General features: G+C 50.6%; 1 protein-coding gene and 1 long non-coding RNA gene across 3 annotated transcripts; both read left to right on the top strand.

Annotated features, from left to right (window-relative positions):
• LOC307075432 lies at positions 1 to 1346 on the top strand. Its single transcript, XR_013811849.1, has 3 exons — positions 1 to 245; positions 768 to 829; positions 1045 to 1346. It is a non-coding gene; the product is annotated as an uncharacterized lncRNA (long non-coding RNA).
• Positions 1347 to 4197: 2851 nt separating this feature from the next.
• Positions 4198 to 21929, top strand: LOC307075426 (NLR family CARD domain-containing protein 3-like). Of its 2 annotated transcripts, XM_079759129.1 has the most exons (10): positions 4198 to 4424; positions 5168 to 5287; positions 6923 to 7036; positions 7229 to 7295; positions 7447 to 7672; positions 9757 to 11542; positions 12746 to 12919; positions 20139 to 20312; positions 21364 to 21537; positions 21714 to 21929. In XM_079759129.1, the coding sequence occupies exons 1-10, from the start codon at positions 4342 to 4344 to the stop codon at positions 21868 to 21870; spliced, it is 3075 nt and encodes a 1024-aa protein (XP_079615255.1). In that variant the 5' UTR covers positions 4198 to 4341; the 3' UTR covers positions 21871 to 21929. The 2 variants fall into 2 exon arrangements, with proteins under 2 accessions (XP_079615255.1, XP_079615256.1); XM_079759130.1 differs by lacking the exons at positions 21364 to 21537; positions 21714 to 21929 and having other exon boundaries at positions 20139 to 21007.
• Positions 21930 to 23748: the final 1819 nt, after the last annotated feature.

Raw genomic sequence — 23748 nt, 5'->3', positions numbered from 1 at the left:
GGGGGGGGGAGGTACCAGGACCAGATACAGGGGGGTTAGATAGTCTTCATCTGGGGGTTAGGGCCCCCTTGGGGTCCGCCCCGGGGCGTGTGTGCGGTGGGAGCCCCCCTGACCCCCCCCAGAAGGTGCAGGCTCTGGGCTGGTACCTGGAGGAGCCCCAGCTGGCCCAGGTCTCCACCAACCTGCTGGACTACCAGGTCACAGCCCTCCACCCCGTCTACGAGGCCGTCTGCGGCCGCGCTCAGGTCAGGGCTCCTCCTGGGGCTGTGCTGCCATGTTCCAGTACTGGGAGTACTGCACAGCGTCACTGCATTGTGTAGTCCAGTGTTGTGTACCGCACAGCGTCACTGCATTGTGTAGTCCAGTGTTGTGTACTGCACAGCGTCACTGCATTGTGTAGTCCAGTGTTGTGTACCGCACAGCGTCACTGCATTGTGTAGTCCAGTGTTGTGTACTGCACAGCGTCACTGCATTGTGTAGTCCAGTGTTGTGTACCGCACAGCGTCACTGCATTGTGTAGTCCAGTGTTGTGTACCGCACAGCATCACTGCATTGTGTAGTCCAGTGTTGTGTACCGCACAGCGTCACTGCATTGTGTAGTCCAGTGTTGTGTACCGCACAGCGTCACTGCATTGTGTAGTGAGGCAGAACCAGTCCCACTATGAGAGCACTTAACCAACCCTGTGGCTAACTAGCTGTGGCTAACTAGCTGTGGCTAACTGGCTGTGGCTAACTAGCTGTGGCTAACTAGCTGTCTCTCTCTGCAGGTCATCAGTAAACTAGGACTGGACTCTCTGGGACCGTCCAACCCCAAGGAGAGAGTCATTGAGTAGGTTATAGTACACACACACACACACACACACACACACACACACACACACACACACACACACACACACACACACATACACACACTCACACACACACAGACAAACACACACACACACACGCAAACACACACTCACACAGACACACACACACAATATAGAATATAGTAATTGCAGGAAGTATGCTCAATAGTAATGTGTGGCTGTCTCTTTAAAGAGCCGTTTCGGGTGTGCTGGTGTGCTACACGTTGTCTTGCCATGGGACGGTTCCCTCTGCAGAGAAGTAGGATGTGAAGGCCTCCCGGATCCTGATTGCTTCCCTCACTGAGTTGTTGGCAGCTACTCTTCCCAGACCTGGCAGAGGGTCCGCCTCACCAACTGGGATGTTCCCCCTCAATGCACCTGGGGGGGTTGTCCTCCGCAGGAAGTTATGGAGAACACAGGTAGCCTCCTGTGGCATTCTCCACGACCGGCCGAGCTCGGGACGGACGGTCGCTGAACACCCGGCGCTCTCCTGGCAGGATGCCACCAGGGGATGGCCTCACGAGGTCTTTTCCGAAGTGGAAAGGCCTCATCAGCCACAAAGTCATGTGGCTGTGGTCACATGATGGAGGAGGAGACCGGAGGGGAGGAGGTGCTGGCCCCCCCCCCTCCTCCTGGGGGTGCCCCTCTCCGTCCAGGAGTGCTTCGCCCTGCAGGGTACGGGGCTTTGAGGGTCTCTGCGTCCGCCCCCTACATGAGAGGAGTCAATGCTATTGCTCATTAGCCACTGGCTAAAGGGCGGATTACGGTTCCACGTCGACGCAACGATGACCCCGCAGACGCTTCCAGCCGTGGACCTGTTTCGGTTCTGCGTCGGGGTTTAGTGAGCGGACCAATCGCAGCCCTTGCCGCTGCGTCGCCTCGACGGAAGGTTAACGTGTTCGGGAGGCGCGCGTCAGGCCCTTGCTGTGGACGCAAGGAGGGTCCGCGAGGACGTAAGGGGTCCGTAAACCCTCTTGCGTTGCGTCGACGTGGTACCATAATCAGCCCCTAACAGATCCTTGGTTGGTCCCCCCCCGGACCACGGGCTGGGGTCCCGGCGCGGGGTGGTGGCGGTGGTGGACGCCCCCCCGGTGGCCCTGCTGAAGCGGGTGGGGCCATCCCCCCTGGGGGTCCCCAACACCAGCGAGCTCTGCATGTGGTCCGAGTCCCACAGCCACCTGTACGGCATCCCCCGGAACCCCACCACCTGGAGAGGGTCCCGGGGGGCAGCTCAGGTCTGTGCACACACACACACTTCAACATGTTTGCACACACACACACAAATGCTTGAACAGCCACAGATACACACACAAACAAACACACACACTCACTCACTCACTCACTCACTGACTCACTCACATACGCTAAAGCCTACTCTTGACACACAAACACACACACACACACACACACACACACACACACACACACACACACACACGCACACACGCACGCACACACTAAAGCCTACTCTTGACACAAACACACAAACAAACACACACACACACACACACGCACAGACACACACTAAAGCCTACTCTTGACACACACACACAACACACACACACACACACTAAAGCGTACTCTTGAGATACACACACACACACACACACTAAAGCCTACTCTTGACACACACACACACACACACACACACACACACACACACACAATAAAGCCTACTCTTGACACACACACACACACACACACACACACACACACACTAAAGCCTACTCTTGACACACACACACACACACACACACACACTAAAGCCTACTCTTGACACACTTGCGCTCAAACATCCATGCATGCTGTAATGAACCCCCCTAAAGGTATCCTGCCCATGCGTGACCCGGGGGTGGAGGCAGCATGGCATTACTCCACCGCTGTTACATGCAACAGAGATGAAGTCTCCACTAGGAACCAGCCCCCCCTGCGGTGTGTGTCCCCCGTCAGGGGCAGAAGGCAGCCTGCTGGTGGCGGCCGGGGCCGTGATCGGAGGGCCCTCGGACCTCGGAGGCAGTGTTCGTATGGCCTGTTTCTTCAACGGCCGTGAAACGACTTCAGGTAAGGGCGCACACACACACACACACACACATGCTGTGTGTGTGTGTGTAGAAGCTGATTTCATACATTCCCCCCCCCCCCTTATGGGGGGTTAAAGTGGCCTTTAAACGGAGCCGGAAACTAAAAGGCACACTCTTTAAATGTCTTGCACACACACAATCATAAACACATGCTCCAACGTGCATGCATGCACGCACACACAAAGAAGCACACACATTTGTTGGATTATTTACGCTGCACTTTCTCTGACTGGACTTTGAAAGGACAACATCGTTACGGCATAAATAAATGCTGAATGTGTACAAGGTCAATGTGTCTATGAGCTCAGCTAATACTCATAATGCAGATCCTGATCCCCTTTTGTAAGTGTAGGAATATAAAGGACTGGTGTCCAGCGACACCCAGCACCCGCCCGTCTCGGGCCCCTTCGAGGAGGGCCTGAGCCCGGGGCCCATGTGCCGCTACTCCGAAGACCTGCTGCCCATGCTCCAGATCATGGCCGGGCCCAACGCCCAGAGGTGAGATCCGCCCGGCGACGGCGTCCCATTGGACGGCTCCACCTCCAACCCGCGGCCTCTAAGGCAGAGCTCTGGTTTTGATGGCGGACAGCGCCATGGTTCTGAGTAGTGCCGGAGGTTATAGCGCGACTGAATGGCGGCGCCGGAGGGAGTGCTTTGATTGGAAGTTGATTGCAAAGTTTCAATGGAAGTACTCCGCAGTGCTATCACTACTCAACAGCAACACTGTGTGTGTGTGTGTGTGTGTGTGTTTGGAAGGTGTCAGGCGGCCGCTGCCTGGGAAGTATCCCTTAAGAAGCCATAAAAGTATTGGGGAAAGGCTCCTAATTCTCTCTCTCTCTCTCTCTCTCTCTCTCTCTCTCTCTCTCTCTCTCTCTCTTGCTCGCTCTCTTGGTTCCTCAAGTACTTCCCCTTCCAACAGTTCGGTGTGTGTGTGTGTGTGTGTGTGTGTGTGTGTGTGCGTGTGTGTGTTGACAGTAAAGATAAGTGTATGAATGCATGTAACTGTATTTGAAGGCTGAAGAGACAAACGTCTGAACGTCTGTTCATCACTTAGAATTATTATCCCGCTGTGCAAGATGGGCAGAAGGAATAAGCATACCTGCTAACAATGTGTGTGTGTGTGTGTGTGTGCGCGCGCGCTGCACACACGCACTCACACACACACACACACGCACACACACATTCGGTTTCCCAGAAAACACGTGACATGCGCTGTGAGGGGCGGTTCAGTTCAGTCTCTTCCTCATCTAACGGTCCGTCGCAGCGGGGAGCTGTTCTTTCTCCGCTTTGAAAAACCTTTCACCTGATGAACTTGTTTTATAAACAGTTTAACCTCCGTTTCTTCCCTTAAATGTATACTTTTATAACTTTTTACCGTATGGGACGGAACGTATTTTCCCCAGTCTACTATGGATGAGGAGAGAGAGGAGGGGGGTTCTACCTCTAAGACCGCTCTGTCTGGGGAACATGGCCCCCGGAGCAAAGCTAAGAGGTAAGGAGAGGATCTCTCTGTCTGTGACTGTTGTCCACCTCAGAGCTCAGCAGTGATACATCATGACTCCATCATTAGTCTGAGTAAAAGCTGTGTGTGTGTTGAAGCCCAGAGCAGCAGCAGACCTCAGGGTGAACAGTCGTATCGTAATGTGACTCTGACGTCACTCTAGCTCCACAGTCGTCGTATCGGCCACGTTTAAAACACAACGTGAACAGGGAGAGCAATACATCTGACCTGAGCAGTAAGGCTCCCCTGATATGAACAGGGTTCTGTCTTTGTTCTCTACTGTGTTTGGTCTGCATGACTGCTGTCTGTGGTCAAGATTGACAGTAGAACAGTGACCTCCATTTGGTCATTGTCTGTTCTTAAGAGAAGGTAAAGATAACATGCTTAAATTAGACTATGACCTTGACAAAGTTTGGTACGTCAGTGTTGATCAAACAGATTTATAATTTTGTGATTCTAGTTCAAAGCATTAGGGTACTCAGAGTAAAAACGCATCAGTAAAAAGGTGTGATATTTAAGTATTATTTAAGAAAGTACATATATATATATATATATTTTAATTTATTAAGATTTAAACTTAAAAGCTGGAAACAAGTGAAAAGCTCTCACCTAAAAACAGCCTTGTAAGAAGAATTATCTTGTCAGTGTGAAAACTGCAGTGTGATTAAAAGATGTGTGTGTGTGTGTGTGTGTGTGTGTGTGTGCGTGTGTGTGTGTGTGTGTGTGTGCTGAAGCCCAGAGCAGCAGCAGAGAGCAGACTCCCCTGGACCCAGCTGTGTCTCCATGAAGAGTGACCGGTCTATGGGTATACCTGTCTACTTTAAAGATGGAAATCACCAACCTTCTAAGGAAAGGTGAGGATTCAGCCAATACATCAGGGCTGTTCAACTGGCGGCCTGCGGATCATCTTGATCCGGCCCGGCGGTCATTAATCAGAACATAACAACGTCCGATCACAGGACCACTTGGTGCTGGATTGATTCATGGCTGAGGCCGTTTATTCTGCTGTTTGAATCGTATGAATTGTAACGTTTTCTATGTTAGCTAAACGCATTGTGAATCAACACTCACAGTATGAAGGGTAAGTGTAACAGTAAGTGTGTTTTTATGTCAACATGTTAGTGCTTAAATGCAATTCTAGCTGCTTTCACTCATAGACGTACAGCCCGCTATTAGCCAGCTATTCTCCAGACGGGCCGCATATGTAAACGACATATCCTGACATTGGACATCCTGATAAAAGACTACCCCTGAGGTTGTATTTTTGCCGGCGGAAATGATAATTACTTTATTTGTGAATGAGCAGTAGAATGTCGGCATTTCACACCATTTGAGTGGGCTTGTTGCATGTTGAGTGGCACCCTAAACGATAATCAGCCTGTTGCCTTTCATTCGCTGAATGGTTTAAAAATATTTTAATGGTGGCACTGCTTTTCAGAGTCATTTGTGGTGGACGCTAAATGATAGGTCTTATAGTAACCCTAAAAGTACACATCATACAATAAATTACAATACATGAGTTCACAGCTGCACGCGTATATAGAAAATGTTTTTTTTATTATTATGTTACACCTTTCCTGATGTGGGCTCCCAGACCGTTGTCGAGGAGCACAGGGGAGACGTTCCCTCCAGGGCCGATGTTATCTTAGTGTTATTCTTAGTTATTCTTAGTTTCACTAACTTTACAGTACACGTTTGCAAAGACACAACCGGACTCGTTCATTAGTTCACTAGACTGACACACGCTACCGCTCGCTCTCCTCGCTCGTCCACTCACACACACATACTGCCATTCCCGCGCACACACATACGCTACTCTCGTAACAATTATTATTTACAACAGTTAGCTGAACATTATAGGGTCCCGGCCTTCCATTCCCTGTTTTCTCAGTTAAACACAGAAATCAACTACATTTGTCCCGGTGTTTCTTACATGTGAAATGAAGCAAAAAAATGCGCTTTCTTTCTCCGGTAACGCAGTCGTTCGAGACGCCTTTCCTCTTCGTTTTTTCTTCTATCTGTCTCTAACTCATGCTCCAATCTTTCATCGATCGATGCGGATGTTGTGGATGCAACGGAATATATGATGCATCACTGCAGCAACATTTAAGATGATCGCGATGAGTTTTGCCCGTTCTGCCTCCCTGCTGTCTGCGGTCAAACCAAAACAGAGAGAGTGACAGCGGCCTTCCTTATCCCGCCTCTTGATAATTTAGACCCTACGTCATATCCCAACCCTTGCAAGCCCACCCCCCTAAACCAGCCGGAGATTCTAATGATGTCTGAGCGACAACGATGTCCGCATATCAGGCATCAAGTGTGAATAAGTGTGAATGACCCTCACGGTCGAACCTCCTGATGTACAAATGCGGAGAAAAGACGGAGGACAGGTGTAAAAACGGCTAATAACTTCATTTTCAGCCTGTCCATATATTTCAATTTCAATAATCTGAGAAAGATTATTGAATATTTGGATTATTGTTTTTCAGAAGGAGGCAGGAGAGAGCAGACTCCCCTGGACCCAGGTGTGTCTCCATGAAGAGTGACTGGTCTATGGATATACCTCCTGCCCTTAAAGATGGACGGCCCTCCAGAGAGGAGAGGTAGGGGTTTCAAACAGACCATAAAAGAGACAAGTTGGTTGTTATCAGACTCTACTGATACTGATGTTTACAAGTCTGGGGAAATAAAAGTGTGTGTGTGTGTGTGTGTGTGTGTGTGTGTGTGTGTGTGTGTGTGTGTGTGTGTGTGTGTGTGTGTGTGTGTGTGTGTGTGTGTGTGTGTGTTCCCCACAGACACCAGGAGAGGTCAAAGGTTACCAGTGCTCAGTCTCTACAGCAGCATCAAACAGAGCTGATCAAGGTGTGTAAATGTCCACCAAGACGTTTGACTTCAGCTCTACATGAACATTAGAAAGCATCTCTTGTCCAGCGGGAAGGGAATCCAGGAAAGATGCTTCTGATGTCCTCAGTTAGTTCAGAGTAAAGTTCTCCGTGATTTTTTTCTGTTCCAGAGGGCTGAGGAGAACGCACACGCTTTTCTAGACAAGGAGCTGAAGAAGCTCTGGAGGGATCTCTTCTCAGATTACCCACAATGCTCAGAGAGTCAGAGGGAGGAGGAGGAGGTGGATGGTAAGAAGGAGGAGCAGAGGAGGCGCGCCATAGAGGGAGTGGTGGACATCACAAAGCTCTGCCTGATGGAGATGAACCAGGAGGAACTGGCCGACACACTGTGGGGCGGTAAGAGACTCTTATTTTGAAGACAGAAAATACTCTTATTTTGAAAACAGAGCAGTAAGAAACTTTTATTTGAAACTGAATATGCTGTTACATGCGGAAAAAAGAGATAGAAAAAAGTAGAAATAGATTTTCAGGTTTAATGGTTTGATCCAGATATGCAGGGTTATGGTGGGGGTATCAGGTTAAGTGGTTTGATCCAGATATGTAGGGTTATTGTGGGGGCATCAGGTTAAATGGTTTGATCCAGATATCTAGGGTTATTGTGGGGGTATCAGGTTAAATGGTTTGATCCAGATATCTAGGGTTATTGTGGGGGTATCAGGTTAAAGAATGCTAAGCATTATACTAGGGATGTGAATAACTCCAATTTTTCATGGTCGAATAATCGGTGGGTGGTATGAACGAATAATCGATTAATCGATGTGTGCCGACATTCACAAAGGCAGCCATGGATCATCGGCAAGAAATCACTTAATATCTTAAACGCAAAACAACAACTACCTGCTAAGTAGTTCCAGTCAAATTGTCTGTTCAGCCCTCAAAACGAGAGCTGGTAAATTGTGAAAAACGCATTAAACTGTAATCCGAAACGGGGTTATATGCTATAGTCCCTACAGTATCTGTGGTATAAAGGCTGAATCGCGACGGTCTACTTTCAACATAAAGAGTATGTATTTATAATTTGAAATTCGTCCCAACCTTTATACCACAGATACTATAGGGTCTATAGCATATAACCGCGTTGTCTGAATACAGTTTAATGTAACAGTAGCTGTGCGTTCGCACCAAACGCGACGGGGACACAAGATCCCATACAAAGTGAACGTAGAGACGCGTATCGGGCGAATTATTCGCTAGATAAAACCGGCGACAAGTTTTGATTTGCACAGGCGAGCGCGTTCACAAGGATTTGTGGCGCGACAAATTCGCTCGAGTTGAAATATTTCAACTTTGTCGCGAAATTCGCGTGATGACAGCCAATCAGCGTTCAACCGGCCAACTCAGTGCAGTGCAGTCCGGGGTGAACCGCAGCATGGAGGAGAAAGTGATTGCTGCCGTTTGCGACTCCCGGAGCTCTATATATAATAGTATATAATATGATATAATTGTATATATAATATCACGGCCAAAAGCTCTGTGCGCCTCCGGATGGCCGTAGCGCGGGGAGCTCTCGTAGGGATTGGGCTTCTCGGGGTTTGTTTACCTGCGTTGCTATGGTTTCCGGTCTTGTGTGTTCCAACGGTTTATTAGGTAGGCCTATCTAATAAATCCGTGTCTAATCAATACTTCATTCACTGCCTCTTCCGTGGTCATTACAATATTATGAATAGACTGCCTCGGGTCCTCCGACGTCTCTCCCTCTTCCACAAAAGGTAAAGACATGCAATGGTGGTTATCTCGGCCGTGGTTGAGAATGAATTGGCATGAAGCACCGTTGGCGGCCAAAAGTTGTGGCGCGACAAATTCTCTTGACTTGCACAGCGACAGATTATGATTTGTGGCGCGGCAAAACTTTGGCGACAACGCGAACGGGCGACAAGTTTGGTGTGTCGCGTTTGGTGTGAACGCACAGTAAGCTGACAACATCGCTACTTAACACCGCAGCTACAAATTAACCGCACGGAGATAACCATGGCAACCGGTCAAACACATTTTCTGATGGCGATAATTCTGCGCGCACATCCGCCGTGTTGATAAGCAAATAATCCCCCTATAAATGAATGGTCTTCATTTATTTTCTATGACAAGTGACCGTGGTATAAGCGGGATAATGCGCTTGGACACCTGTCCAACATTATTTCTGTCCTTTAATTCTTGTTTATTTGAATTGGGAAAAAATGTTAACGGTCCAAATGTTAAAAATCGACTTTGACCCTCGGGAACGAATAATCAAATATTCTGACCCATCCCTACATTATACTGCAGATCAACAGCAGAATAACTCAGTTGAAGAGATGCAACACTATCTTGTTATATCAGCATAACAAGTCACTGATTCACTATCATTATTACTATCAATATTGACCTGGTTCAACCGATGTCACCTTCCACTAACTGATGTCTTCTGTTGTTTTCTCTTTTAGGATCTGATGCTGTCGATTGCCAACAAAAAATCAAGTCTCATTTGAGGCAGAAGTTCAATTGTGTGTTTGAGGGAATCGCTAAAGCAGGACAGCGAACCGATCTGAATGACTTCTACACAGAGCTCTTCATCACAGAGAGAGGCAGTGGAGAGGTCAACAAGGACCATGAGGTCAGACTGATTGAAACATCTTCCAGGAAACCAGCCAAGGAGGAAACACCAATCAGATGTGAGGACATCTTTAAACCCTTACATGGAAAAGATCAACCAATCAGGACAATAATGACAACTGGAGTGGCCGGCATTGGTAAAACCGTCTTAACACACAAGTTCACTCTGGGCTGGGCTGAAGGCAAAACCAACCAGGACATACACTTCACATTTCTCCTAACTTTCAGAGAGCTGAATTTATTGAAAGGGAAAGAGTTTAGCTTGGTGGAACTGCTTCATCACTTCTTTATTGAGACCAAAGAAGTAGGAATCTGCAGATTCCACCGGTTCCAAGTTGTCTTTATCTTGGATGGTCTGGATGAGTGTCGACTTCCTCTGGACTTCCAGAACAACCCGATCTGGACTGATGTCACAAAGTCCACCTCGGTGGACGTACTGCTGACAAACCTCATCAGGGGCGTCCTGCTTCCCTCCGCTCGCATCTGGATAACAACACGCCCTGCGGCAGCCAATCAGATCCCTGCTGAGTGTGTTGACCAGGTGACAGAGGTGAGAGGGTTCACCGACCCACAGAAGGAGGACTACTTCAGGAAGAGATTCAGAAAGGAGACGCTGGCCAGCACAATCATCTCCCACGTCAAGAAATCACGAAGCCTCCACATCATGTGCCACATCCCGGTCTTCTGTTGGATCACTGCTACAGTTCTGGAGGACTGCTTCAAAACATCCCAGAAGGGAGAAGAGATGCCCAAAACCGTGACTCAGATGTACAGCCACTTCCTGAGGGTTCAGTCCATACAGGGGGACAGGAAGTACCATGGGAGAGCTGAAACAGATCCAAACTGGAGTTCAAAGAGCAGGGAGATCATTGTTTCTCTGGGAAAACTGGCTTTTAACCAGCTGGAGAACGGCAACCTGATCTTCTACGAAGCAGACCTGGCAGAGTGTGGCATCGATATCAGAGCAGCCTCAGTGTACTCAGGAGTGTTCACCCAGATCTTTAAAGAGGAGTGTGGGCTGTACCAGGACAAGGTGTTCTGCTTTGTCCATCTGAGCATCCAGGAGTTTCTGGCTGCCCTTTATCTGTCTTGGTCCTTCATCCACAATGGTGTCAATCTGCTCTCAGAAGAACAGCCAGCCTCCGTTGAACATAAACTCCTACTCTTCTACCAGAGTAATGTGGACAAGGCCTTACAGAGTGAGAACGGACACCTGGACTTGTTCCTCCGCTTCCTCTTGGGCCTCTCTCTGGAGACCAATCAGATTGTCCTACGAGGTCTGCTGGGAAAGACAACAAGTAGCTCTCAGACCAAGAAGGGAACAGTGTCTTACATCAAGAGGAAGATAGGTGAAGATCTCTCTCCAGAGAGAAGCATTAATCTGTTCCACTGTCTTAATGAGCTGAACGACTGTTCTCTAGTGGAGGAGATCCAACAGTCCCTGACATCAGGAAGTCTCTTCAAAACACATGTCTCTCCTGCTCAGTGGTCAGCTCTGGTCTTCATCTTACTGTCATCAGAAGAGGAGCTGGAAGTCTTTGACCTGAATAAATACTCAGCTTCAGAGAAGGGTCTTCTGAGGCTAATGCCAGTGATCAAAGCCTCCAAAAGATCTCTGTAGGTTCACTCATAATAATGTATGACAATACACAACACAATATACCTGATAGTAGAATATATAAGTTACAACTAACAAAACTTATCTTTAGGTTCACTAATAACATGCATTACAATAAACCCCCTAACCCACTTTTCTAATAAAGATAAAGACAATAACTTAATTTAAAGTTACACAGATTATTCAATTAACGTTTAAGGATCTAATGCAGTTCAATTAATAAAACATATCTTATTCAATTTTTTAACACCTTGAAGCAACCAATAACGGATTAACGTCCAATAACGTAATAACTGCCATTAACGTAATAATTTAAATGTAATAAAGCCAATAACATAGTAACTTGCCAATAATGTAATAAAGTTGTTGAGCCAATCATTTAATAACTTTTTTACCAATAATGTAATAACTTACTACGTTATTGGCTGGTTATTACGTTGTTGGCCTTGTATAATTTTTTTTTTGAAAATGTAATAACTGAGCCAATGATGTAATATATGAGTTATCACTTTATTGTATTTTCATTTTGTATCACATGTTTAAATATCTGACCTTACAGTGACCCCTCCACTCTCATACCCCCTCCAAAGGATGCTTTAAAGGAGCAAAGAGTGAATTTGGATATATATGTAACTCTAAGGTTCCCCTATAGTAGAACTTTGAAAAGCTCACGACTCCGTTGAAGCGTCTGCGTGGTGACGGAGTTGGATCCACAGAGTACTATAACAGAACCCTAAGGGTTCCATATAAATCCAAAGGAGGGGAGGGGGGTAGGAGGGTGGAGGGGTAACTGTAAGGTCAGATATTTAAACATGTGATGCAAGATGCAATAATAAGGCTAAGGGTGACAGTTTCTCTCCAGAAATTGAAAGTAAAATAAAGTGATGCCTCATTTATTATGTTATTGGCTCAGTTGTTACAATTTCTAAGTATTCTTTTAATACAAGCAGCTAATAACGTAATAAGTTGTTATTCTTTGCAAAAAGTTATCACGTTATTGGCTCATCAGCTTTATTACATTGTTGGCAAGTTATTACGTTATTGGCTTTATTACATTTAAATGACCTTACTGGCAGTTATTACGTTATTGGTCGCTATAACGTTATAGGTTGATACCCAAGTCCTTCATTACGTTTAAGGTAAAAGATGTAGGTCATTTTAATGACAGTTCCTAACATGTTGTGTTTATTGTTTGTGTGAAGGCTGAATGGCTGTCTTCTGTCAGAGAGATGCTGTGAAGCTCTGGCCTCAGTTCTCAGCTCCAACTCCTCTAGTCTGAGAGAGCTGGACCTGAGTACCAATGATCTACAGGATTCAGGAGTGAAGCTGCTCTCTGCTGGACTGGGGAGTCCACACTGCACACTGGAAACTCTCAGGTCAGTTTTACTCAAGGTACAATTCTAAATAAATGCTGAACATCAAAGTTATATAACTCAGCTTATATCTCAGTACCTGTGATGACCATGTTCATGACTTTGGTATCATATAAAGGCTACACATTGTTGTTTAGGTGGATATTCTAATACATCCATATGCCTAGTTTGACACCTAAGACCTCCTGAAAGCCTTAACAGCAATTTTTCCAAAAAAAGATTTGAAACTTGCAATTGTCACACAAAATGTATTTTAAAAGCTTACTATGTCCAGTATTCGCTGTTCAAATAGATAAAATAAAAAACCCCACATATGAACAGGTTACAGAAAAATATTGTTACATTGTATAACCAGGGTGAAGCGACAACTCATAAAATCTCTATTTATTGTGAAATAATAAATAAGAAGAGCAAATAATTAATAATAGTTTATTAATAGTTAAATAAAGTTGTATTGTGGTGACCCACAACGGCAATAATAAGACATACATTCACCAAGGGACTGTACCTTTAAGGAAAAGGGTTTTGGGGTAACAGTTCCGGTTTACGACAGTTCGGGTTTACGAGTGTTCCGGTTTACGGCAGTTGCGTTTCGGACTCATGCTGGAGTGTCTTGTATTATTGAAGTGGAGAGTAAAGCCGGCTCGACCCATCTCCGTCTCTTGTCTAGTCATTAACCGCACTCCACAATTGGTGACCCCCAACGCGAGTTGGATACGGCTGGATTATGTTGCACATCGACGGTGATAACAACGCGCCCGCTGTGACGCCGGCCGCCGCTGGCGGCGCGGCTAACGACGCGGCTAACGTTGGCGCTATCTATGCTGCCACCGTCAAGTTACCGGACTTTTGGCAGCACAACCCACGGTCGTTGTTCCAACACATCGAAGCCCAGTTCCAGCTTAGAGGAATAACGCAGGACGTGACGAAGTATTTCCACGTGGTAGCAGCCTTAGATGCCTCGACGACGGCCAGGTCTATGGCGCGGTTGGAGGCTCCTCCAGCTGTCGGCAAGTACGACGCACTCAAGACGTTCCTACCGGTCCTTTTTGAACTGTCGGAGCTGGAGAAGGCGGACCGCCTGCTTTCCCTGAACGGCCTGGGTGACGGCAAGCCGTCCGAGTTGATGGAGAGGATGCTGGCCGTGCTGGGCTCGGCGGATCCCTCCTTCCTTTCGCCCACATCTTCCTGCGGCAGCTTCCAGCACCCGTGCGCACCGCACTGGCCAGCTCCCCCCTCTTTGCCTGCAAGGACTACCGGGCGGTGGCTGTGGAGGCCGACAGGATTTTCCTCGCCAACAGGCAGCAGTTTGTCCATGCGCTGCTGCCCCCCCAGCACACGTCGGCCCCGCTTCCGCCCCCGGGGTAAGACCCGGACACCGCAGCCGCTGTGACAGCCCGCCGACAGCGTGACGACGGTGTTGTTACTACCATGCCAGGTTTGGGGCCAAGGCCAAGCAGTGTCGCCAGCCTTGCAGTTTTGGGGCCCCGGGAAACGTCCGGGCCAGCGCTCGTTAACAGCTGTGAGCGCTGGTCGGGACTGCAAGCTGTTGTTCGTCACTGACGCCTTGTCCGGCGGGCGGCTGCTGGTCGATTCTGGGGCTCAGCGCAGCATCCTGCCGGCGACGCCTGTGGACACTATGGCTGGCGGCCATGGCCCCCCGATGGACGCCGCCAACGGCACACCCATTCGTACCTATGGCACGAGGTATGTGGAGGTGTGTTTCGGCGGCCGGCGCTTCGGCTGGGATTTCGTCATGGCTGCCGTGTCTACGCCACTCCTGGGGGCGGATTTCCTCTGCGCCGACAGGCTGCTGGTGGATGTTACGAACTGCCGCCTGATCGACGCCCTCTCTTTTGCTTCGTACCCCTGCACGCTGGGGGGGGGTGGGGGGGCTTTGTCTTGCGAACACGTTCGCCACCGGGGTCCTGGATCAACGCCTGCTGCTGAGTTTCCTGACATCACCACGCCCACGTTTTCATCGGCTGTGGCTAAGCATGGCGTGGAGCACTACATCACCACGGTTGGCCCCCCGGTCTATGCATGGGCCCGGCGCCTCGACTCTGCCAAGCTCGCGATCGCCAGGGAGGAGTTCGCCACCATGGAGCGCCTCAGCATCGTACGCCGTTCCAACAGTCCGTGGGCCTCCCCCTGCACATGGTGACCAAGGCTGATGGCGGTTGGCATCCCTGTGGTGATTTCTGTCGCCTGAACAACGCCACCACCCCCTACCGGTACCCGGTACCGCACATTCAGGACTTCTCCGCCCACCTGGCCGGCGCCGCCATCTTTTCGAAGGTGGACCTGGTACGCGGTTACCATCAGGGGCCCGTCTGCCCGCAGGATGTCCCCAAGACGGCGGTCATCACGCCCTTTGGACTTTTTGAGTTTCTGAGGTTGTCTTTCGGCCTCAAGGGCGCAGCACAGACGTTTCAGCGCCTCATGGACTCTGTGCTGCGGGACCCGCCGTTCCTATTCGTCTACTTGGACGACATTCTCGTTGCCAGTTCGTCCGCAGACGACCACCTGACGCAACTACGGCAGCTGTTTGGTCGGCTCAGTGAGCATGGTCTCATTGTCAACCTGGCCAAGTGCGAGTTTGGCCGGTCATCCATCACTTTCCTCGGCCACCACGTCATCCCACAGGGGGCGGTTCCCCTCCCGGCCAAGGTGGACGCCATCGCCAGTTTCCCACGCTGTGAAGTCCCTGCAGGAGTTCCTGGGCATGGTGAACTTCTACAACCGTTTCCTCCCCCATGTGGCCCAGCTCATGCGACCCTCGACCCCTCGTGTTGGATTGGTCCACAGAGATGACGGCTGCCTTCGATGCTGCCAAGACCGCGCTGGCCAACGCTGCTCCGCTGGCGCACCCGTCTCCGACCGCCCCTGTTGCTCTTACTACGGACGCCCCGATTACGCCGTAGGGGCTGTGTGTGAGCAGTGGGTGGGCGGAGCCTGGCAGCCGCTGGCCTTTTTCAGCAGGAAGCTCCGTGACACCGAGAGGAAATACAGCGCCTTCGACAAGGAGCTCCTGGCTCTTTTCCTTGCCACCCGTCATTTCCGTTTCCTGTTGGAGGGCCGTCGGTTCACGGCTTTCGTTGACCGCAAGCCACTGACGTTCACCATGGCCAAGTCTTCGGAGCCATGGTCTGGTCGGCAGCAGCGTCAGCTCTCCGCCATCTCTGAGTACACCACTGACATTCAGCATGTGGCCGGCAAGGACAATTTTGTAGCCGACTGCCTCTCTCGGGTGGTTATTGGTTCCGTCCACTTGGGCCTCGACTACGCAGCTATGGCTGGGGATCAGGCTACAGACTCTGAGGTACAGGCCTACAGGGCGGCCCCCACGGCGCTCCTCATGGAGGATGTGGTATTTGGCACGGCCAACACTACGCTCCTCTGCGACGTCTCCACTGGCCAACCGCGCCCCATGGTGCCTGCTGGCTGGAGGCATAAGGTCTTTGACACAATCCACAGCCTTTCCCACCCGGGGATGAAGGCCTCTGCCAAGCTGGTGGGGGCCAAGTTCGTCTGGCCGGGCCTGCGAAAGGACGTCAGGGCCTGGGCCGCTGTCTGTGTGGCGTGCCAGCGTGCAAAGGTGACTCGTCATACCAAAGCCCCCTTGGCTCTCTTTTGGCTCCCCTTGGCTCTTCTCAAAGTGCCGGAGAGGCGTTTCGACCATGTGAATGTGGACCTGGTGGGCTTGCTTTCACCCTCCCGTGGTTACACCTACCTCCTCACCATGGTGGACAGGATCACCAGGTGGCCAGAAGTGGTTCCCCTGTCCTCCACTACAGCAGCTGAGGTGGTGGCCCGGGCGTTCGTTATGGCTCGGGTGGCCCGTTTCAGCACACCATCCGACCTTTCCTCGGACCGGGGGACGCAGTTCACGTCGGAGCTTTGGACTGCGGTCGCCGGGGTCCTGGGGGTGAATGTCCACTGTACCACAGCCTATAACCCACAGATCAACGGGCTTTGCAAGCGGTTTCATCGGGACATGAAGGCCGCGCTCAGGGCCAGCCTTACGGGCAGCGACTGGGCTGACCGCCTCCCATGGGTTATGCTGGGCCTTCGCTCTGCCCCCAAGGACGATCTTCAGGCCTCGTCGGCAGAGCTGTTGTACGGCCAGCCTTTCGTTCCCATTCCGCCGTCTCACCATGGTCTCCCCCGGTGTTCCCAGGGATTTACCGTCAGCCAAGTACGTTTTCGTCCGCCACGATGGCCACCATACCCCGCTGCGGCCCCACTACGATGGCCCCTTCCGCGTCTTGGAGGGTGGGCCTAAGAACTTTTTTTGTGGATATGGGGGGCAGGCCTGAGCGGGTGGCTATAGACCGGCTCAAGCCTGCCCATGTGGATATTGGCGAACCGCTCCAGCTGGCTCAGCCCCCGCGGCGGGGGCGCCCACCTGCGGCAGCCTCAACCCCTCGCCCTGTGGCGGCCTCGACCCCTGGCCCTGCGGCGGCCTCGACCCCTGGCCCTGCGGCGGCCTCGACCCCTCGCCCTGCGGCGGCCTCGACCCCTGGCCCTGCGGCGGCCTCGACCCCTGGCCCTGCGGCGGCCTCGACCCCTGGCCCTGCGGCGGCCTCGACCCCTGGCCCTGCGGCGGCCTCGACCCCTGGCCCTGCGGCGGCCTCGACCCCTGGCCCTGCGGCGGCCTCGACCCCTGGCCCTGCGGCGGCCTCGACCCCTGGCCCTGCGGGGGCCTCGACCCCTGGCCCTGCGGCGGCCTCGACCCCTGGCCCCGCCGCGGCCTCGACCCCTGGCCCCGCCGCGGCCTCGACCCCTGGCCCCGCGGCGGCCTCGACCCCTGGCCCCGCGGCGGCCTCGACCCCTGGCCCCGCGGGGGCCTCGACCCCTGGCCCCGCGGCGGCCTCGACCCCTGGCCCCGCGGGGGCCTCGACCCCTGGCCCCGCGGGGGCCTCGACCCCTGGCCCCGCGGGGGCCTCGACCCCTGGCCCCGCGGGGGCCTCGACCCCTGGCCCCGCGGCGGCCTCGACCCCTGGCCCCGCGGCGGCCTCGACCCCTGGCCCCGCGGGGGCCTCGACCCCTGGCCCCGCGGCGGCCTCGACCCCTGGCCCCGCGGGGGCCTCGACCCCTGGCCCCGCGGCGGCCTCGACCCCTGGCCCCGCGGGGGCCTCGACCCCTGGCCCCGCGGCGGCCTCGACCCCTGGCCCCGCGGCGGCCTCGACCCCTGGCCCCGCGGCGGCCTCGACCCCTGGCCCCGCGGGGGCCTCGACCCCTGGCCCCGCGGCGGCCTCGACCCCTGGCCCCGCGGGGGCCTCGACCCCTGGCCCTGCGGCGGCCTCGACCCCTGGCCCTGCGGGGGCCTCGACCCCTGGCCCTGCGGCGGCCTCGACCCCTGGCCCTGCGGCGGCCTCGACCCCTGGCCCTGCGGCGGACTCGACCCCTGGCCCTGCCTTTTGCCCTTCTCCTGTTGAGCGCAGCTGTCCTGGCCGCCTGGTCTGCCCCCCTAGGCGTTGATTTTTCTAGGGACTGTTATGTGCTAGTATGTTCTGTTTAACACTAGTGGGTGTCCGATGTTCTCTGTAGGTTCCCTGTTCGGTCTGGACCTGTTAGTTTGGGTGAATTCTGGAGGGGGCCTGTGTGGTGACCCACAACGACAATAATAATACAATTGCAAATGTACAAATATATATCTAAACATATAAATACTTTATTGTTGAAATGTAGGATACATTAATATTTTTATGTTCTAACTATTAATAATAGTTACCTCACTATTTTAAAACATATTTACCTTTCTCAGTGAGTTCTGTTACCTGGACACTATTTGGGTTGAACCAATAGGATTGGTTGATAAAGAGACTTCAGGGTCATCTGGGGAAGGGTGAGAGGTCACGGGTGAGCGGGAAAAAGGAGAGAGAGGGAAGAGACAAAGGAGGAGAGTACTTTATTCTCTGTAGAGATCGCCCAGCTAAATGATATTTAAACATTTACTCATTAGTTGTTTGACGGTTAAATTAGCATGGGAGAGAGTGTATGTGGGGATGGTTTTATTTGAGTCTCTGTTCATGTCGGGGATCTTTTACACGTTTAGTGTGAAGCTAGCTTGGTTTGCTAACCCACGGAGCATCCTCTGAACGGGATATAAATCATCAGAGTAGAACACAAGGTCCACAGCAGGGGGTCAGGTAGCACCAGGTTCTCAGCAGGGGATCAGGTAGCACCAGGTCTACAGCAGGGGGTCAGGTAGCACCAGGTCCACAGCAGGGGGTCAGGTAGCACCAGGTCCACTGCAGGGGGTCAGGTAGCACCAGGTCCACAGCAGGGGGTCAGGTAGCAACAGGTCCACAGCAGGGGGTCAGGTAGCACCAGGTCCTCAGCAGGGGGTCAGGTAGCACCAGGTCCACTGCAGGGGGTCAGGTAGCACCAGGTCCACAGCAGGGGGTCAGGTAGCACGTGGTGACCGGAAAGCCGCGCGGTTCAGCTGAGGAAGATCATCCCAGGATTCCAGTTTCTGCCTGCCGCCTCCTCCGTCTTTTCTCATAACGGAACCAGGACTTTGTTTTGCTCGTTTTAAGAATGAAGAGTGTATCGTGATGCGACACCGAGCCGTACAGGCCTGCAACGTTTATGGCGGTAGATCACTGACTAAAGTCACGAGCACAAATTACTTTGCGCTCCCACACAAGTTACACATCTGTGGACACGAATCATTACTGTAAGCACTGATACTGCACTCGCGCTCAGTAGTTCTTTGACCACGAGAGCAACAATAAAGCCTGTGAGGAAGAAACGATTTATTGAGTACACACGTAAAGTGAAGCAGCACACAACTGACCCCCGCGCGCACAAATGCTGTCTTCGCTCTCGTGCTCACAAAAGGTTTTACTGCTCGCTCTGATATTTTTTCTCCTCAAGACACAATATACATTATATTGGAATATAACTTCTAATAATATACAAAACATCTCTGTAGATCTACTACTATCATGTATTACAATACATAATAAACATAATAAATACAATAAAAAGCAATATTAATATACAAAACGATTTCCAAACACTATAAAACAACTATGCAATATGATAAATAAATGAATAAATGTTAAATTAATAAAACATTTCTAATAATTGATTTAAACAAAAGTCCTTCATTACGTTAAAATTAAAAGATCTGGTTAAATAAAGGTTTAAAAATATATATATAACTTATTTTAATCACAGTTGCTAACATGTATTTATTGTTTGTGTGAAGGCTGAATGGCTGTCATCTGTCAGAGAGATGCTGTGAAGCTCTGGCCTCAGTTCTCAGCTCCAACTCCTCTAGTCTGAGAGAGCTGGACCTGAGTACCAATGATCTGCAGGATTCAGGAGTGAAGCTGCTCTCTGCTGGACTGGGGAGTCCACACTGTACACTGGAAACTCTCAGGTCAGTTCTACTCAATATCTCAAACAGTTACACCACAAGTTCTACATCAGAGGACATTGAACAGATTTACCTCCAGAAAGTTAACAGGTCTAAATAAATAAGTAAATGATGTCGTCTCAGGGCTCAAGACAAAAACTCAAATGCGCACCCCTTTATTAGACGTGAAAATGTTCTTGGTCTCCTACCATCCATCTGTGTCCATTCATGTGAACAGATTCACTCACTTTAAATGAGTTTAAGTTAATGTTTAGAATGCATAGGGGGCAGTGCTTAATTTGAGCCGGAACACGCCGGAACATGTTCCGGGACCTCCTGTGTCACTATGAAGAATGAATTCACTTCAGTTCAATGTTGTTATCTGTCTTGTTAGACTTTATTCCCCATTGAAGTTCCACGGAGGGGGGAGGGGTGGAGGGAGGGGGAGGGACAACGAAAACATACATAATAGTAGAATATTAAAGTTATGATAACATAGAGGACATCTTTCGAGGTTAACTTATAACATGTATCTCAATATACATCACGTTATAGTGTTGTGTTCATTATTAATAAAAGGTAACCCACTATTTTAAAACGTTATAACCTTGTTCAGTAGTCTGGTTATATGGACGCTTTGGGTTTAACCAATAGGATGTGTTGATAAAGAGACTTCAGGGTCATCTGGGGGAAGGGTGAGAGGTCACGGGTGAGCGGGAAAAAGGAGAGAGAGGGAAGAGACAAAGAAGGAGAGTACTTTATTCTCTGTAGAGATCGCCCAGCTAAATGATATTTAAACATTTACTTATTAGTTGGAACCAGTAGTGGTGTCGCGTTGTCCTGCTTACTACGGTGAGGGTTTTGTATAATTTAATTAATAATTAAGGGTGACACTGACACATTTGCCGCCCTAGGCACTGGACCAGGAAGTGCTTCATAAAAGGACCGTCACCAACGCAACGCCACTTGTGTTTGGAGTAGGACGTTCACAAACTGGTTGGCAGACTGGAAAAACACAGGATTTTACACACGTGTGTGTGTGTGTGTGTGTGTGTGTGTGTGTGTGTGTGTGTAGCTTGTCTGGCTGCCTGGTCACACAGGAAGGCTGTGCTTCTCTGGCCTCAGCTCTGAGCTCCAACCCCTCCCATCTGAGAGAGCTGGACCTGAGCTACAATCACCCAGGAGACTCTGGAGCTGCGCTGCTCTCTGCTGGACTGGAGGATCCACGCTGGAGACTGGACACTCTCAGGTATGGAGAGGACAGCTCACCACTCAGGGACAAAGTCTCCTACAAGGATTCATGCCGCTGCTAGATGAAGTGGTTTGAAGAGGCAGCTGTAACTCACGTTGTGTACAACGTTATGAGACGGCCGATGATGAAGGTGAATGTTTCAACATGCTGCTCTCACTTTGTTTCTCCCCCAGTGTGGAGCACGGTGGAGTGTGGAGGCTGAAACCAGCTCTAAAGAAGTGTAAGTGTCTGTTTGATTCATCACATCACACACTCACTACTGAGATGGAAAGTCCATCCACACAGCAGGAAGTGAGATCAGATCCTACTGGGAATGAGGATGATGGCTGACATCATGTATCTTCCATATATTAATACTGTCCAATCATCATGACGATAACATCTGGGCTCGGGGGAGGGGGAGGGGGGAGATGGGGGGGTGGTTGACGGGGCAATAGCAATAGCGTTACTATTACATCACATGACCCCCCCCCCCCCCCCTCACATGTCATGTTCAGGAGAACAGTACCAGTGATGATGATGAGGATGAAGAAGGGTTCAGCAGCTCATCATGTCTGGTTCTCCCTCAGATGCCTGTGAACTCACCCTGGACCCCAACACGGCCCACAGAGACCTCTCTCTGTCTGAGGACAACAGGAAGGTGACGTGGGCCGGAGAGGACCAGTCGTATCCGGATCACCCAGAGAGATTTGACTCCTGGCCCCAGGTGTTGGGTAGAGAGGCTCTGACTGGCCGCTGTTACTGGGAGGTAGAGTGGGAAGGAGCTGTTGATATAGGAGTGACATACAGAGGAATCACAAGGAGAGGAGGGGGTGGTGACAGCGGGCTTGGACTGAACAACAAGTCCTGGGGTCTTGATTGTTCTGATGATCGTTACTCTGCCTGGTACAACGGTACAGTAACAGCCCTCCCTCCCCCCCCCGCTGGCTCCACCAGAGTAGCAGTGTATCTGGACCGGCCTGCTGGCTCTCTGTCCTTCTACAGAGTGTCCCCAGGTGGAGGAGGGTCCTCAGACACACTGACACACCTCCACACCTTCTGGTCCTCCTTCACCCAGGAGGACCTCCTCCCTGGGGTCGGGTTAGGGTGGGAGGGGTCATCAGCGTCTCTGTGTCGGTTGTAGACACACACACACACACACACACACACACACACACACACACACACACGAGGGGAAGGGGGGTGAGGGGGGGGGGGGGGGGGGTGAGGGTGTTGCCCCCCCTCAGGGTAGCTGTGTTAGAGAGCCCACCCCGTCCCAAGCTCTGGTGCCCCAAACTCCCCAACGTTTCTAAGGCTAAGCCTTCCTCTGGGCCCTTTAATGTTGTTAGACTAACAGAACCACTTTTCTGCTGGGGACAGAGAGAGCTGTCAGAGAAAGGTGGAGCTTCACCGCCCAGCAGAGGGAGGTGTCTGGACAGTCCATTTCCTTTATTTTACAATTTTAAATCTGTTTTGGTTTAATCATGAGTAACCTAATGAGTTTTTTATTTTTAAATTATCTTACATCTAGTTTACTTGTGGATGATGAGTATACTTTTTTATGTTTATTATTGCCTTTTATGCTTCATTTTGTTGATTTAGATAATTGTTAATTGTTTACCAGTAGATCCACTGAATTCTCATTTAATGGTTGATCTTTAAACTATGTTTAATATGATGGAGAGGGAGGAATGTAGAATGTTGGTGTATTTTAGTGTCTCTCTGTGTTCACATCTCTTAGTCTAGGAACAGGCCAGTGCCTCTCCTACTGTACGAGGTGTTATTTCCAACATTCTGTCATTTATGATGTCCCAACAAGGACGAACCAACCCGGTCGTCTTGGACATAGCCAGGGCCATATACCTTATCAAGGGAGACACTGTTATTTTGTTATTCACGCTTTCTTTCCTATAATACTGGCCCCAAACCTTTGGTTCGCTGAGAAGAGGGATCGACAGCCAAGGAGCACGTCTGGAGACTGCTCCTCACCTCCTACACTGAGACTATCCCACCTAAGTCTGTACCTGTGCTGTATTACATCCTCCAATAAACCTTCTATTCAACTCTCTGACCCAACCTGGCAAGTTGATTTGATTTCCACTTCAAGAATTACTGCTACGAGGGAGAAATACACAACGCAGTCTTTAAGAACAGTTTAGAAATAAGCAGAAATCAAACACATAAAGATCTATTTCACCTCATTTATGTTCTTATCTTTATTTTTTGTTG

This window comes from Pollachius pollachius (assembly GCF_949987615.1).
Source record: "Pollachius pollachius genome assembly, contig: SUPER_4_unloc_1, whole genome shotgun sequence".
NCBI classification, from domain to species: Eukaryota; Metazoa; Chordata; class Actinopteri; order Gadiformes; family Gadidae; genus Pollachius; species Pollachius pollachius.
The sequence above is the reverse complement of the archived record's forward strand: the minus strand, read 5'-3'. Positions and strand labels throughout refer to the sequence as shown.

Coding starts and splice junctions, on each gene's coding strand:
- LOC307075426 (XM_079759129.1), top strand. CDS start 4,342: ATGGATGAGGAGAGAGAGGAGGGGGGTTCTACCTCTAAGACCGCTCTG. Junction 7,037..7,228: donor CGGCCCTCCAGAGAGGAGAG/GTAGGGGTTTCA, acceptor TGTTCCCCACAG/ACACCAGGAGAGGTCAAAGG. Junction 7,296..7,446: donor ATCAAACAGAGCTGATCAAG/GTGTGTAAATGT, acceptor TTTCTGTTCCAG/AGGGCTGAGGAGAACGCACA.